This window comes from Aythya marila (genome assembly GCF_965140915.1).
Source record: "Aythya marila genome assembly, chromosome: 5".
In the NCBI taxonomy this organism is placed as follows: Eukaryota; Metazoa; Chordata; class Aves; order Anseriformes; family Anatidae; genus Aythya; species Aythya marila.
This window is the reverse complement of record NC_139046.1, coordinates 55,163,973-55,181,851: the sequence shown is the minus strand read 5'-3', so window position 1 is coordinate 55,181,851 and position 17,879 is coordinate 55,163,973. Positions and strand designations below refer to the sequence as shown.

At 39.5% G+C, this 17,879-nt stretch overlaps 2 protein-coding genes across 2 annotated transcripts in view; one reads left to right on the top strand and one right to left on the bottom strand.

Annotated features, from left to right (window-relative positions):
• Positions 1-1,299: 1,299 nt before the first annotated feature.
• SVIP (small VCP interacting protein) lies at positions 1,300-5,290 on the top strand. Its single transcript, XM_082762734.1, has 4 exons — positions 1,300-1,416; positions 2,023-2,073; positions 3,760-3,873; positions 4,677-5,290. Exons 1-4 carry the CDS (start codon positions 1,354-1,356, stop codon positions 4,689-4,691), a joined length of 243 nt encoding a protein of 80 aa, XP_082618860.1. The 5' UTR covers positions 1,300-1,353; the 3' UTR covers positions 4,692-5,290.
• Positions 5,291-11,346: 6,056 nt separating this feature from the next.
• Positions 11,347-17,879, bottom strand: part of GAS2 (growth arrest specific 2) — a gene marked incomplete at its 3' end in the record, with an annotated part of 88,037 nt that continues 81,504 nt past the window's right edge. Inside the window, exon 8 of the mRNA XM_082760824.1 lies at positions 11,347-11,565. Within this exon, the coding sequence (XP_082616950.1) occupies positions 11,347-11,565 (219 nt within the window). The remainder of the gene's footprint in view (positions 11,566-17,879) is intronic.

Genomic DNA, 17,879 nt, shown 5'->3' with positions numbered 1-17,879 from the left:
AATGCAGTGCACGGAGGTGCTTGCTGTGCTCACTGACAACATCGCTACAAGCTGAAATTGTGCCAGAGCATTTAAGGGTTTGGCAACAGGCACGTCACTATCAGCTTTCAGCAGGACCTTTGAGACACCCCACCACCACCATCGTATTGGAGCATGAAGCAAAAGCAATCTTTAGACCGCACTAAATCTGGCTCAAGCTTTAGTTATTCTGACACTTCCAGAAATCTAGCAGATGCTGGTGCCTTGGTTCCTTCCCATTTAGCAGTTTATGCTAATTTCTCAGAAGTTATGTCAGAAATCTCTCAGAAATTGCTTCACCTTGGAGTGCCAACTAAGCCAGTTGGGAGGGATGGGGACAAGTGCTATGGTCTGCAGAAACCAGAGACTTTCAAGTTCTCATTTCACGATAGCACGCGTGATAGCACCAAAGGGCTGCCAGGCATTGGCACATACAGCTGGGCCAAACCAACATAATCAGACAGAAAGAGCACTGTGCATTTGCTAGATATCACCAACTTCTATCAGCGTAACTCCTGATAATGTGGCTCAATGCTTCCATCTGAATTTTGCTTTATCACTGACAGCTAAATACAATTTTGTCTGGTCAGAGGGAAGGTTTGTCTGTTTGTGAATTAGGGCCGCAGGAGCTTTCTACTGACCCCAGGAAGCCCCCTGCTGACATTCAGTATCGGTATCATTGATACCCTCTTGCCAAAAATACAAGTACCCGATGTGTGGAAGCAGCCTGCCGCTGCTCAAGGCCAGCGGATGGCAGCATAACACCAGGGAATGGAAATGCTGCTTCTAATTTAAGCATACTTCCAGTAAACTACAAGTCCTAAGGTTTACCAGAGCCACCTGGAAATTAATTAGACTACTGCCCCTCTTGCCCTAACACAATGAAGGCAACACAGTTTACTTTTTGAAGGATTTATTGTGTCCTCAAGTGAATAGACATTGACACTAATGCCATGAACAAACGGGAACTGGAGCACTGCTCTCCTTTGGGGAGGGCTGGCTACGGGCCCGCCAGCACCGCCTGGACCCGAGCTACACGGGGACAGTTCCTGGGGTGGTTCCTCGGGCTGTGATTTCACCGCCCCTTCGGCTCCTCCGCCGGTGACCCCATAAAGCCTCAGGCACCGCCTGGGCTCGCAGCGCTCAGCCCGAGCCCGGCCCCGGCCCCGGCCATGCCCGCCCCCGGCCGCCCCGCACGGCCCCGAGGCGGGGCGAGCCCTGCCCGAGCGCGGCGCCGGGCGGAGGCCGCAGGCGGGGCCGCCGCCTCCTTTTCCTCCTTCCTCCTCCTCCCTTCCTCCCCGGCCGCCGCCAGCCGTGCCGGCGGGGGGCCCCGCCATGGGGCTCTGCCTGCCCTGCTTGGGGGGCGCCGTCAAGGACGTGGTGGAGACGCCCGACCCGGTGAGTGCGGCCCGGCCGCTTCCCCCCGGCCGCCTGCGAGCGCGGTGAGGCCCCGAGGCCCTGGGCCTGGCCCCGCCGCCTGTGTCCGTCCCCCCCCCCCCCGCCCCGCGCCTCCTTTTGCCCTGGGAAGGGGAGAAAGGTGCCCTGGACACAGCGCTGGGGGCTCCCCGCAGCCGCACGGGGTCAGGTTTAGGCTGCAGGGACAGGAGCTGCTGCAGGGCTGGCTGCCCCTGCCCGCCCTCCTTCACTCCCCACCTGCGGCTTTTAGCCAGGCAGAGTACAACAACCCCTTCTTTACCTTCCCCAAGGACATTTATCACTGTCTTCTCCTTGTTTTTCGGGGAGCAAAAGCACCGTAGAGGTTTCTAAGGGGGGGGAGGGTTGGACTGCAGCTCTGTCAGCAGCTGCTCCTCTAGCCCATTAGTCACTAAACACACTTTGTTCTCCCACATTTGCGGTGGAGGTAAAAACGATGCTAATTGACATAAGGTTGGCATTTTGTGACGGTTTGCAGTACAGGTTTGAGTCACTTAAAAATGCAGACTTTTAAAAGAAGGTACAGACTGTATCGGAATAGAATTTCACTGTCTTTCACATTTTATTTAGGAAATAAAAAGAAGACAGCTAGCAGAAGCTGCCGAGAAGAGGCAGATGGAGGTAACGCCTGATTAAATGCTATTTATTCAGAATATATTTGGGGAGCTGGTTTACAGGGAAAGTAGCTAGGACTTCTGCAGGAACACCAGATATCGTGCATGGATTATGGGCATTGTCGCTAAGTTTTCTGAGTACTGATATTTTACCTCCATACTTCAGTATATACACACACATACTAGATTGTGCAGCTAGGTAAGTACTCAAAGACCACTGCAAGGTAACTGAGCTTGTTTGGATGGAAGAAGTTCTTTCAGAGTTTGAAAACCATTTAGCAATTGAAGAGCAAGTTCACTGTTACTTTTTCCACACATGATAAGACTTGAAAGCGAGAGACAGAAATACTGAGAACTAGAGTTGTTATTCAACTGCTGCAATGGCAATTTCAAGTTACAATACATTTTCCATCTCTTAAAAAGGCAGATTATGGACACTCACAAGTTTGATTTATCAGTGTGGGAACAACCAAAAGTATTTCTCAGCTTAAGTTCTAGTAAGGTAAAAGTACGTACTTTGTCTTCCATCTTTTTAAGGCTGGTAGGTTTTAGCAGTTTCAATAGCCTTAAAGCTTCATAAGGTAGAACATCACTGATCTATGAGAGTGGCTAGAACTCACTAGCCCATCTTCCTATCCTTACTTTTCAAGAAAGTTGTTAAGAAGTGAACCGTACAAAACTGACAGTAAGGAAAAAGTATATCCTGAATACCACAGCTGATCTATAAAGAGAGTCACGTGTTGCTTCCATGTTACTGAAATTATATATCGAATTAAGAATTGACTATTACTAGTGACAACCACACTGACCTGGTCTTGAGGAAGTTAGCTAAGTAATTGAACCAACAACAGTAACACTTCAGAGCCTTTCTGTAGAAATTGTTACTTTTCATTTTTGTCTCAGACTACATATTAAAAGCAATCCTCCTGTAGTCTCAAACTTTTTCTCTTTTTTTTTTTTTTTTTTTTTTTTGAGGATAGCAGCTTGAAATATACTTTTGAGAAGTGTATAAGAGAAGGAAGTCCTCATCCAGCTCTTAAAAGGCTAAAATGGTTTCCTGGGAGGAAGGAGAAGTGAAGCAACTTGGGTTGCAGATAGCTTTGAAGTTCTATGGTAGCTATTAGGCTATTAAAGAAAATACAAGTATCACTCAGTTTCTCTCTCTTTAAAAAAAAAAAAAATTGTTAAACTTGTACCAAGAACTTGGATAGCATCTCCATTTGATGAGAAGAGCTGAAAAACATGAATGGATGATTAAACAGCTGAAGTTCTTAGAAGTTGTACCTGCCAAAATTGTCTCTTCCCACTTAAGTCTGTTCATGAGGGCAAGAAGAGGCCCTGATGCTGGAAAAAACTACAAACCAAAAGCCCGGAGCTTTTTTTTTTTTTTTTTTTTTTTTGGTAAAGTTAAGTTCTGTCCTTGTGTCTTAAGGGATGCAAACTGGGTACACTTAATTGCATTAAAGTATGTTCACCTGGATATATTAATATCAAACTAGAACTCCCTCACATAGCTGCAAGAGCACTTAATATAAAGAAGTACTCTGAAAAGTCTGGTTTGACATCATGGTAGCGTTAATTACTGTTTACATCTTTACATGCAAACCAGAGTTCACAAGGTACCATTACCAGGACTCGCAGTTTGGCTTCTATCCATAAAAATGACTGACCTTATGCAAATATTTCCTCGCAGGCTTCCTCTCGAGGTATTAAGAACACTTATTCCGTAGAGCAGAAGAAAAAGAAACAGGAAGAAATAGAAAAAAGAATTGCAGCTTCAGGTTCTGGAGGAGGAGGAGGACTGAGAGTAAGTTTAAAAATGAAACAGTATGATGCAACTGTCTTGATATTCACTAAGGAAAATCCGATTTTGTTTTGTTGTTGTCTACAAGATTGAATAATGCAAGGAAAAAAAAAAAAAACAAGAGGAAGGGAGATGGAATAGAAATAGAAGCATGTGTCATGTATTCTCAAGCAGATTTAATTTCTGGGATGCAAGGATGGCAGAGAGCTTAGTTTTCCCATCTTGCTCTCAGTTTCTGCACCAATGATCTGATTCTCCTCAGTTTTATGATACTCTCAGCACTGGGGAACCTCCTCCCTGACCTCAGTGTCCCATTTCATTACCTCTTGAGACTTGCTCTTCTTGGCTCAGAGTTTACAGAATATCATTCAACTAAGTACCGTAAATGTTTGGGGTTTCAACCATCTTTTTCTCTTCCTAAAAAAATGCAAAATGCTGCCCTATTTACTGATAAACTTGGTTGCTGCTATTGCTACCACTTTTCTAAATAAACTGTCACAGAAAAACGGGTGAAAATTTAATGCAGGTGTTCTCCAGGGCAATAGCTGGATCCATTTCTTGAAACACAAGTTTTGTAAGCAATTATCTCTTCCCCCTGTTGCTGGATATGAGGGCATTCATAGCAGTGGAACTCTGTGGGTGGGAGTTCACATATCTGCTACCACTGGTGAGCTTTGTGTCCACCACTCACTGGATATAAACTGCATTAGACAAGGGAGTTGGTCTTTCTACAACTCTGTGGTGTGGATATTTACCCCTCCAGCTTCATATAAACCTGTGGTGCATTTTGTTGTTTTTTTCTTTAGTGGCAGGTTGGATAAAGAAGTATGACTTCTGGAGAGACGATTGATGTTTACTGCCAATAACTTGCCAGTTTCTGCAGCCGAGTGGCACTTACTCATCATGTGGCTTTTGCTGTTTGCGTATGAAGACTCAGCAGTACTTTGCCATTGCAGGAGGGCAGATGTGGAATTGTGTACTAAGAAAGTTAAGAGCTCAAGCCTCTGAACACTAGGTTTTGGCCAATTTTTGTTTTATGTGCATGTTTTATTGGTTCCCTCTCAAGGGAGTGAGATGGGTTTTCTCACATAGAAGTGATGTCTTGACCCTGTAGTCAGTCTGTGTGTATGTTATCTGGTCAGTGGGTATGTCTATGTTTATGGCCAGCTTAGGCAGAGTTCACATGCCCATGTGATGTTTAACACTCACTTCGAGCTCTACAATTAAACTTTTATCCAACTCCTTATATAGAATGGAGTTCATAAATATGTATCTGGATATGTAGGTTACCACATTTCTTTTCAGTTTCCTAATAACTTGTGAATTGCTTAAGGATTTAGTGCCTTTAAAAAAAAAACAAAAACAAAACAACAACAACTAAAGCAGTTTCAATGATAGGCCCTCACAGACTGAAGCCTTTTGACACTGCATAATACACCTTTATAAACCCTGTATACTTACAGCAAGAAAGCTGTTTTATTGTGAGTCTAATAAGCGTTCTCCTCACTTTCAGATGTGAATTTCTCTTCAACATATACGTATTTATAAGGAATACTGGAGCATAAACACTACATTAAAAATACCGTTAATTCATTGTTTTGTTGCTTTTTCCTTTTAAACACAAGAGGGCAGTGCTGCACTTCAGATGATTTTGAAAAACACAAAACAGAAGACCCATTATGTCATCTCTTGGCTGGTTCATTTGCTGAAACTTCTGTACTATCTGGGTGGGTTTGTTACACTGCACTAACATTGGCCAAACGCCTGAAGCTCTGTCGCTTTTCTTCTGTATTCAGGAATGTCTGTAATTCCCTTCCCAAATGTGAAGCTGCCTTGGATTATTTAGAGCTACCTAAACTATGGCATAACTAGTGACCTCAAGCCCCTGTTTTCATAGACAAGGAAAGCTTGTTGCAGCATGATCAATGCTAAAAAGCTGGCCACTCTTTTCCCTGAAAAGCATTGTGTTTGGCTCAGCATGTCATTGACCCCGTTTTGACCTATATTGGCTTTTCGCCTTCCCTGAACTAAATACTTGTTTTACCTTCCCAAATTGTGTCTCACATTGTCTTAGGAGCTCAGTCCTGACACAGGGAGTTTCCTGGCTTAACCTTCATAATTGACTCAAGAAAGGAGACCTTACAATTTTAATATGATAGCGTTAGGGCTAAGAAGTTGTGTCCTTGGCAGATGATGAATACATGTAGTTTCCTTTGATTGTTTGCACTTGTTCTCTTCACTGTATTTAAAAAACATTACTATGACCAATTAATTCTAATGAAAATGCATTGAGATGTAATAAAGTATATAAAAAAAAGTTTGCAATGTGAATTTCAATCCAACATCCGTCCCATTTGGCGTCCTACAGAGATTATATAGATGGTACTTAGCATATTTCTATGATGTACCATCTAAGATGGTACTTAGATATTTCTAACTAACACATTTTACTTCTCGCTCTCCATCTTACTGTAAGGGAAGATCAGCAAACTGACCTAACAGAGAGTCGGTACTTGAGTAGTGATCACGAAGATTTTCATGGAAACCAACATAATAACCTCATCAAGCAAGTTGTGATTCCTGGACACCTGCTGAAGTTTCCTCTTTGACAAAGCAAGAGGTATTTGCAGTGTGAAGTTCTCATGCTAGTGTGCCATGACATGCTACCCACACTTGCTATAGATAGGGCAAGGTAAGCCTCTTCTGCTCCAGGTAATATCATCTGGACCAGCAAAAATGCTGTACATTTATTTTAAAGATTACCACGCTGGCTGAACATAAACACCACTTGTCATTGATTCCTGGTCCAGCCAACACAACTGGCTTACTTGTGGCTCTTGGCCTGGCAATGTTCCTGGAAGGTGGGAATAAACAAAAATCAGATCACCTCTGATTGAGTGGGCCTTGTGTTAAAAGGAGGTTTTGCAACCCAGAATTACCACAGAAGCAAATCTTGCTTCTTTGTCCAACCCTTCACTAAATAGGAGATACGTCCATGCTTCTTAAGTGACCTGGTTTTGAACATGAAATATATTCCTACAGCAAAGAAAGACTTCAGAGGATTTGGGGTGCTGTTATTCTGTATTACAAGTCACCAAGTGATAAAGCTATTTTTAAAAAAGCTTTCTGTACCATCCTGGCTTGATTGTTTGGGCGATCACAGCCTGAACCTAAACTGGGAAATGACTTGGGTGAATAAAAACACTTCGTTTTCCTAAGTTTTCTGATAACGTTAATACCAGATCAGAATGAAAGCAAGACATACTGCAGTTCAGCAGCATACAATTTATCGTTGCCTGCAGAGTGCTATTAGGTGGTAAAGCCAACAGCTACATAGATTCAAGCTGCTCCCTACTTGGAGAAACAGATACCACCCCTCTTTGTTACCACTTTGTGCTGCACTAAGTAGCTATTAAACTCAATAGGAATTTGGTCCTTATTTCCTCCATTCCTATCAGTTCACTTCCCCTCAGAAACTGTTCAAAAACATTCAAATGAGTTAGGTGGTTGATACTGTGTTTGATTTACAGCACTATGACCACACCTCTTCCGCCTACCTTCTGAAAGCATTTTTAGTTTCTTGCAAAACGCTTGGGGAAAAAAAAAAATTCTGGCAGCCAGAAAACCATGCTCCTGAACTGACATCAAAGGGCTGAAACTGAGTGGCAGGATAGTCATTGCAGCAATAGTTACAGAATGAAACCATCTGCTACTGTGCACTGTCAAGATACACTGATTCCAGGCAGAGATTGAGGCAGGACTTGCTGAGGTTTGGGAGAATGCAGAAGCTACGGCTCCCCAAGGGTAGGTAGGTAGCACCACTGGGCGCCCTTAGCCAAACACATGGCTTCAGCATGTGGTTTGGGCACCCTGACAGATTCAATCATGGAGACAAAGCTCATCAAGTACGAGTGGTGCCAGCAGCTGGACTGGGATGGAAAAACCTCTCCAGCCCCATAAAATTTTGCGTGATCCTAAAGGTCTGTTTCACCTTACTTCAAACTCCAGTATACCCACAGGCTAAGAAAGTAGGAGACAAAGCAAAGAAAAGGCCCTTGGCTTCCTTCCCAGTCAGCAGCCAACAAGGCAGTACACAATATAAGCCCCAGAAGAATCAAACCCCCATAAGCATCTCTAGCAGATGCTGCTGTAACACTGTGCTGCGGCAAACAGCTCATCTCACTGATCTAAAATGAACACGTATAATGTATTCAGTGTTGCGTCTTCAGTTATAAGAAGCTTGCTATACCTTCCCACACATATATTCACACCTCACTCTTTCACTCATCCCCACCAAGAGCCCTTGAGCTCCTTGAGCTGGTTACCATAGAATTTCTCTCTCTTAAGTTGCTGTTGGGCAGGGGGGGGGGGGGTTGGTAATGCAAATGAAGGCTCAATTATCACTACAATAAAGATAAGGTAAAGTAATGTTCCCACTCAATTATATAAATAAATCTGCTTGGGGGAAAAAAAAAAAAAAAGACAAATAGAATATGAACAGCAAGGTAACATAAGGTATGTTCTACAATAAGTATTAACAGGTGTTACAATTAACATTTCCAAATTATTTCTGAATTGTTTCCAGAATTATGATGTTTATTTAACGTTATATGATAATAGTTTTTAAAAGCCATCTTATACCAATTACCATCTTGAGTTTTACCAGCATTATTTATTTATTCACAGCTAAAAAGTGGTTCTGTGTTGGCTTCTACATGACCCAACTCACACTTCAAGAAGAGACTCTGGTGCAGTTCAGAGTAGCTCAGCTTTGTAAGCCTCCCTGACACTCACACTGCAGAGTTACACAATGACAAGTTGAGCTAAAGTCACTACATGGTCCTCTTCCTCACTGTCAGCCTCCATTGATGCGTCAATGTTTCATCTTTTCATTATTCACTGTTGTAACAAGGAACTATTTCAGAGTCTCAACAGACCTTGCTTAGGATACAAAACAATGTTTGCAGATCTGATACACTGAAGGCCAGAGCATCCACTGGTACTCTGATATTCAGTTCAGCCTCCTAGGAATCTATGCAAGATACCTTACTAGCCACACACCACGCCATAGAAATTTTAAGTACTATCCAGAATAACTGATGACCAACTTCGTTTCCCCTCCACAGACAACATTTTTCAAACAGCCTGTTCTGTTCCCATACTAACAAACAACAAGAAGCACTCTAACTCCTTCAGCAAGATGTGAATGCTCAGCTTCAGCTTTGTAACATGAATTTCAGACTCCTAACTCCTCAGAAAAATAAATAAATAAATACCCAACGTTGCTCCAGAGCTTAGTACAATAACAAGACACCACTTAACTAAAGAACTACACTTACCTTCCAAATATGATATCTCCAGCCCCTCTTTCCAAAAGAAGTTAAATTACTGCAGGATTTTTTTTATTGATTCTCCTGCTTTAACTTCCTTCTCCTTGCTCCTTACCCATCCCAGGTGCATCAAATGACAGAAGCCCCACCTGAAAACGTTTTACTCCAGTTAGGTGGTAGCAGGCAGTATGTCAAAAAAAAAAAAATCCTTTAAAGGGCTCCTATTATACCATCAAATAGGCTGAAGTTTTAAGTCAAGTAGTATTTCAATGTGATTTTAGGATGCTGGAGTACAAATGCATACCCTATTTTATTACTTATTTATTTATTAAATTTAAAATCTTGGTTTGGATTTACTGGGATTATTTGTTGATGTTTAATGTTAAAATAAATCTAAGTATAACATATATATAAAATTGTAAATGTCTGTTCTTAATCTATTAACATATAAATATCTTTCAATACTGTGTGCCAAGCAACTGTGTAATTGCTAGTATTTAGCAGGTATTTATAGGTAGTAAGGTAGGATAGTTCTACTGATATGTGATAAAATGTGGTGGTTTTAGTAAGGCATTGAGCGTGAGGGAACAAGGTCTTGAGCCTGTCTTGCTGTAGCCAGTAGAAATCTTGCCTTTAATTTTTAAGACCACAGGAGCAGATCATACGGGTATTTATTAAAACTAAAAAGTACAGAAAAATAGCAATTGATACTTTAAAAAACAAAACAAAACAAAACAAAAAAAACACTTCAGGAACACTTTCGATTCTGTTCTTTCCCTGCAAAGGAGGAAAATTAAACATAATCCAAGTATTTTCTGCGCTATCTGTCGTAAGTAAATGTTTACACCACCATTTGCTGTTTACCTTACTATTAGGTTAGTAAGCAGTTCTACATTGTAGGCATCTCCTCAGTGGCACCAAAGTACAGGAATACAGTTTACAAATACCAAACAAGACTTTGAAAACATATGAGTATTTTTAAAAAAGTTTATTTCATTTGTAATGAAACAACTGAGTTCTGCTCGAATTTATACAGTCAGTGAAATAATCCTATAAAATGATTTTTCTAGGAAGTTATAAGGCACATAAATTACCAAATATAAACAAAGAAAAGTAGCCAAAATTATGAACTAAGCCCCAATACGTCTTTAGCTATTTTAGAGGTGTGTGAATGATTTACAAGAATGTGAATCACTCTACTGACAGGGTAATGAATATTTTATATTTGGCATGACCAACAGAATGAAAAATAAGGGGAAGGAAAAGCTCACGCTCAAGCAGAGGATAATGTTTTGTGATGGAAGTGGGACTAGTCTGTTCTGAAGCTCCTCCTTGGATAGAAGGGCCATGCATCTTTTACTACTTCCCTTCATGGCTTGCAAAACATCACCCTGCTAGTACAGCTGGCCGTCTCTGTTGTCTGACAGGGGAAGGGGCAACCTTCCTTCTGCTTCTATATTGGGCAACTCTGTCAGAAAGAGGAAGGATCTAAGTGCGGATCTAGCACTTGGTATTGCCTTTTGTTTTAAAGAGTAGAAGGGTTGTGGGTCTTTCTTCTTGAGCTATTTTATGTTGTTTTGTTTTTGTGTTTTGTTTTTTTTTTAAGTAATCACTTTGGGAAGTTGTTTGGCATGCAACAAGTCTCTATATTCTATTGCTTAAGAAAATCTTGCAACCCATAAAAATAGTCAATTCTGATTTCATTTCAAGAGGCATTACCAAATAATTTCCACAAATACTAATTTTCCACCTGCATATATATATTTCAACTAGTCTAACAGTCAAGGATTCAATGTCATAAGATTTTCATACAAATATATTGTATTATGTATTTTCTTCCTTTAACAGGATCCACTCCTTTATGTAACTCTAAGTATACATTCACGTATTAAAGAGTAATAATTTGGCTAAAAATATATGTCTATTTCTTATCTGATTGTAGTAATTAGCCTAGCAAGGGTAATTTGCTATAAAAGATACAGTACTAGAAATAAATATTTCTACAATTCAAAGATCTTCAAAATGGGTTGCCATTTCCAGTCTGAAATTTTCTGAAGTCCTTTTAAAGCATAAACTAAATTTGCTACACTTGAGAAAATAATTTGGACCTACATATATAGAGTCCCAATCACATGAGAAGCTTATTTCACTTAATCTCCTTCTTGGTTTTGTAATGGGCAGAAACAACCAGATAATTGTCTGGATTCATGTCCCTGAGGGTTGGAGACTTGCTCTGGATTGGAGAAGTTTTCCCATCCACTCGAGAGATCTGCAGCATTCGGCACGGGTCATGCTTCAGTAAGTAACCTGCAAAAGTCTCCCATCCTCCTCCAACACGGACCATCACGTGTTTGTTGTGCAGCATCTGAAATTACATATAAAGGAACAAAAAATCTTCAAGGTGAACCATTCACTGGGTTTTCATTCTTCCTGCTGGAAAAAGCTCTGCTTATTTAATTAAAAGTCACAGACATATTAGTATTTTGCTTTAAAATAAAAGGGAAAGAAACAAAACTGTAGAATGTTTTTTATTTGAACTCAGTAACTATGAATATTTAAAAAAAAAAACTTTAAATAAAACTTTATATAAAATATAAAAATAGTTTATTTAAAACTTTAATAAAATAAAATAGTATTTAAAACTAAAAATTTTCATACTGTCTGTAAACATTACTACTTCTTTTCCGAGTCTGATGCCACTGAGTGATCCTGTTCTTCACGTAGTTAGTGTAAACATGGTAGGGCACATGGATTATTTTTTTTTAAATACATAGATACCATCATACATGTTTTGATACCATCATACATGTTTTGAGACTGTTTTTTGTTTACATGAGAAGGAACTATATAAATGAAGTAGTGAGGGGAAAAAAAAAAAAAAAAAAGAAAAAAGATCTTCTTTATCTCCTAAAATATCAAAAAAAAAAAAAAAGTTATTTAAGAAAATGAAGAAGTGAAGTACTGTTTGTTTGTTTGCTTGTTTTTTTGTTTTGTTTTTTGTTTTTCAGTATTGCTGACATATATTGTAAATAAAATGCTATAAGGAGGGACATCACAACTGCTATATCTGTAGCTGTTTTGAGATATCTCAATTTATGCTGAGTTGTAAAAGAATTTACAAGAAAAGTCCCTACGCTCATCCTAGGAGAAGATCTCAGTAGTGCTTATGCTTGCTGTCTTTATTCCAGCAACACTAGTGCTTGACCTACAAAGAAATTTTAGGTTAAGACAGAGGTATCCAACTGTCCAGTTAGGTGCCTATCTCTGTTGTAGAGTGTGGACCTCAAGGTCCACACTTATTTTCTGCCTAAACTCAAATAAGGCTTTTCACCAATTACAAAAGTAATGTCTATGCACCTAGTCAAGTCATAATTCATGCATTGAAACATGCTTCGATTAAATGCATCTTATGAATTGCAAAACATAATTTAGCCATAGCACAAGAAATTAAAAATTTGCCTTGTGAAAGTTCCACCTCCAGGCCACTGTCCTCAGACAGCTCTACATTGTCCTACACATGCAAAACTGCCTTGAGGGCTTACAATATTTGCACTTCTGAGAGTTATATGGCATACAGACCTTTTGTAACCTAGCCCAGTGGTGCACAATCACTACACAGAGTACAGACAGCAAAGCAAATAAATAAATACATAAATAAATAAAAATGCCCAATAAAATAAATAAATAAATAAAAAGCCTTCAGTGGCATGAAATTTAAATCACATTTTCAGTCTGGACAATGTATCATGAAAGAAGCAAATGGTTTTTACATCAAATTGAAAATTGAAGTTCAAACAGTGACAGTGCCTTACGACAATAATATACATACTTCTATTTAGCTGCTTTCTCCTGTTTGAATGCTTTAAAAAAATAATTTTGAGAAATGTACCCAGAACTTGTAAAGTAAAAGCATTTTAAACTCTACATCAGTCCACCACGACATGTGATGCTGCTGTGGGAATGAGTTAAGTGTTGCTGAATTTCAGCTTCCACATATTGTCAGAGGGGGCTTCACGTTCCAAAAGAAGTTAGTATCTGGACTTCTGATTAAGAGTTAGGAATGGAAAGTTAGTAAAAAAATATATTTGGTTCAATTCCCCTTAGGGACTGCTGCACAGACAAATAAAACCTATGTGGTATGCTATTTCCTGATGCTCAGGTTAAATATACATCTTCTGTCTTTCTCCTCCGTTTTGAATATATTATTTTTATATTATAAAATTCATTGCTTGCTCTCTATAGAGACAGGGTTTTCCTGCATCCTAAATATGGTCATTGTTTATGCTGTGCTGTGCCACAAAAGCACAATTTTATTCCTATGGCCATATTTTGATTTCAGGAACATCAGCACAAATCCAGAATAAATCTGCTAGCTTCAAAATTGCTCTGGACTCCTCACAGAAGAATAAAGGATTTCTCCTGCATCTATAAATAATTGCTCTAATTTCTAACTGAAAAAGCCATTTCCACTGCAACACCCTTCAGCTGAAGATGAAACTTTTGGTTGAGATTCTATAATCCCCCCAATCCAGCTTTTCCATGAGAACTCTGAGAAAAAAGCTGGATACCACAGTAATAAATTTAATTAGTCAGTTATCAAGGCCAATAAATTCATAACATTAATGTATTTTGATGCTGCTATCCAGCTAATTAAAGCTGAGAAAACCCTTCCAAATGACCAAATTACCAGACAATACCTTTGCAGAAGAAATTATAGATTGTTTTGGTATGCATTAAGGCATACCAAAGGGATAACAGACAAAACAATTGAGAGAAGTTCAAAGTATGCTGTCACTACATAGGACTTGGACATCAAAGTGAAACATGGTTTAAACTGTTTTGATTTTCACATAAAGGAATTGAGGGAACTTTGTGGACTATTGGAGAGATATTAGGCTGTACGTGAAGATATTAAGCTCATGTAAATAAGCATAGCTCTACTGACTTGAAAAAAAATCTATTTGGTTTTATAGGAACTGAAAATCTGGCCCAAAAATGTTATTCTTCAGATTATATTACAACTTTTTTTTTAAGGATATTTCAGGGAGGGGAAGGGAAGCAGGGGGAGGAATTACACACGATGGATCTCATCCAAATCCTGCAAAAGCCAACGGAAAGAATCCTACTGACTTTAATGGCACTGGGGCTGGGCTCTGGAAGCCAAACTCAGCAACCTAAAGCAAATCACAGTCTGGAGTCAGTCAGCGTGATTTTAGGCCAACTTCTGAAATGATGTAGGCTACATACTGAGAGTATATTGACTATAAAATCCAAAGGTGTTTGGCAAAATAACACAGCACATCACACCAGAGGCTGCACAGAGAAAATTTTGCACTCTGAAAGTATGAAGTTAATGAGATTGGGAAAGATAAGAGCTGAATGTATTTCAATTAAATTTTCCTGAATACAAGCCATTTAGATTTATTGTCATCAGAAGATAAGACTCTTGTTTCTTGTATCTTAGCATTTAGCGGACCTTTTTTTGACAGGTGTTCAGAACCACATAATTAAATGGGCTTCTACATTAATATATTTTCACAGTGGCCCTAGAGATATTGTAGGCCACAAAAAAAAAAAGAGAAAAAAAAAATAGAAAAAAAGAGAAAGAAAGAGAGAGAGAGAGAGAGAGAGAGAGAGAGAGAGAGAGATCCTAGCGTTGGTAAGATTTACACACACTGTTTTGTCAGCACAGTACCAGCAGCAAGCTGGAACACCTCCCTGCCATCACTTGGCAGGCTTCGAGGCCAGTGCTAAGTCACAGCAGCAGTCACAGCAGCACCAGCACACCCGTATTGTGCACTCAGTCATGGCACTTTAACCACTTTAACTTTTTTTTTTTTTTTCTTCTGGAAATGCAGCTGAAGCTCTTTAGGAATCGTTTTGCTCTGCAACTTGTCTGTACCATTTACATTGCTGATCTACCCTTCTGTCTATGCCAAAAAATGGCTTTCTCAAGTCTCAGTATTAGTCACTAAGCATTTTTCATGACAGGCTTGGCTGTTAACCTACATCCTCTTGAAGCTTGCCACTGAAAATTATCACATCTGTCACTTCACGTGAAGCTCAGCCTGGTAGGGTCCAGAGAAAGACTCCAAGAAATACTGGCAACATACAGAGAAGCCTGTCCAGCTGTATGCTTTCATGGACTCTCCAAAAGAAACTGTGACAATATCAGTTCAGCATCTCTGACGGTCACTGAGACGTACAGAGAAGTCTATGCCAACATTTGAACAAAGTAATGCTAATACTGTGTTCAAACAGGTGATGACTGGGGGCTGACCGAGAAGATGACATTGAGGAGAGCTGAGTGGGCACTGGCCAGTGGTCAGAGAAAGGTCTAAAAATTGAAAACAGCTTTGATAAAAAAAGAAATGGGGGGAAACTACACAGATGTGCATGTCATGCTGAGAGTGGCATGTCGCTGTCTGCCCCAAAATGCAGATTTAGATTTAGGGATGGGGCAAGCAAGAAGCATTTTGGGTTTAGATTCATACTTCTTCCATTGAGTTTTTGAGAAGTTCTGATGCAAGCCAGTACAAGGGCAATGGACAAAAGAAAAAGAGCTGCCCTGTGGCCCATGGATTAGCAGTACTTCATGGTGATGTTTAGTAACATCATATTTCCATGATCATTAATGTTATCACTCTGACAGCGTATTAGTTTCCAGTACATGCCAGTACAGGAAATGCAGTCACATAAGTATTTGCACCAAGTCTACTAGATACATTCAAACGAGGAAGTGAATTTTCAGAAATATGCAGGTAATTGTTGCTCTGTGGAGTTTTGCTACTTCCCTGAGGATTCAGTGACCTGAAAATGCCATCGAGAATATGTAACAGTCTCCTGATAAATTGCTGCAAGCCACGTAATTACAGACTTGAAAATTACCTTGTTAGCAGAGATTATGAAACTTCATCTCTAGAGTTCATCATAAAATTTATAGCAAAATTCTGCAATACCATCAGATTTAAGCACCAGTCAGGTTAGATTTAGATACATTGCTATTTTTAAAAGTTCCCAGCCACTCCAACACACATTTTATATGAGGTATTACTGCTCTGCATACATAGAGTTCACCCTTATGGACAAAAGGGATCATGGGCGCAATTCCCAAGGGTATATGGAAGGAAAACAGCTCCCCTGCAACTATTATTTTTCTTGGCTCTCATTCTCCTTTTGTCATTGAATTTGTGGGTGTTAATGTCTTCTCAGAGAAAAGCAGGAGTCTGACAAAATATAAGGCTGATTTTAAATGTTTAAGAACTCATTTGTGTGCCTAAGTGCACATCTGAGGAATTCAAATTGAACCTCAACTCTGCAAATCTGGAAAAGTGCAAATTATGTAGCCAATTCCAGATATTAATTATTCATCCACACTGAAGTAATCTTCTTAGAGTATATTAATGTGCATTTTGGCAGACAAAAGTAGATTAGTCCCTTCCAACCTGAATTATACTATGATCTGATTATATAAAGGAAAAAGATGTTTCCCCACCTGAAAAACAGAACTCTCTGTTTTATTTTGTCATCCCTCATTAGGTCATGTTTTGTCTAACCACCTCTTAATATAGAATTATACAAAACTGGTTTGGATTATGTTTGCTACTTTTAAAAGTTTCAAATAATGCAACTTCTATTGCTCCCGTCATTACATATGGATTTGTTTAGGGACCTCCTCTGAGTTTTTGTGTCGTAGTTCTAAAGCCCCAATAAAGGAGCTCGCGCTTCCCCTCTCTGCAGAAACCACACTAATGACATGGAAAATAGGCAGCTCGCTGGATTAACATTTCCCTCTCATTTTCAGGGACTTATGTGTAGTAAATCACACTACATCAATCTCACTTAGATGGAAAAAGCATTATAAAAAAGCTCAGCTTGAAAAAAAGTTGTCAAGTGCTCACAGTAATTGCTTGTCTCAATATTTCTAACTGTGCTGGAGTTGGATTTTAAAATTACCATTCCTTCTGAATTAGAAAGAATTGTATTTTCATGTTACATCGTGGGCGATATCAAACACATTGACGGGTATTCACTCTGTTAAGTGAAGCGATTTCCTATGCTATGTTGTATACACAAAGACCACGGTGGAACGATACTTTACAAATGAGTTAGAAGCCTCACTGGTTTAAGTCTATATTCTCTACACAAATCAAATGCAAACATTCCTTTTTTTTTTTTTTTCTTTTTTTTTTTTTTTTTTTTTTTCTCCTGGTGGAAAATAAACCACCATTGAGGCATTCTTCAAAATCCTTTAGTCTCCAGTTTGGGGCAGACTAACATTTATTGTTTTACATCAAGTGATACTTCTCACTGAGCAAAGATCTCAGTTTTCACGTAGAACCTAATAAAGTTCCCAACCAGTTCAGCAACACCCACACTTCTCCATGGCTATTGACTGACATACAGGGGCAGGGAATGAAAGAAGCATTGACTTAAATAGGTGATACAAAAATTGTATCAGTGTAGTTCCAGCTGGAATGATTTTCAGTGGCTGCTGATACACTGAAGCCTGATAGATTTTCCAGGTGAGGCAGCCATAGAGGCTCGCACAAATGAAGCCTTCTAACCATTTCATTACAGTACATATAGACCAGGCCTTACAATGAAAGATCAGAAGCCTCATGTAATTCACTGAGTCATTTGTACAAAGTTTGTTTCAGATCAAAAGATCAAGCAAAG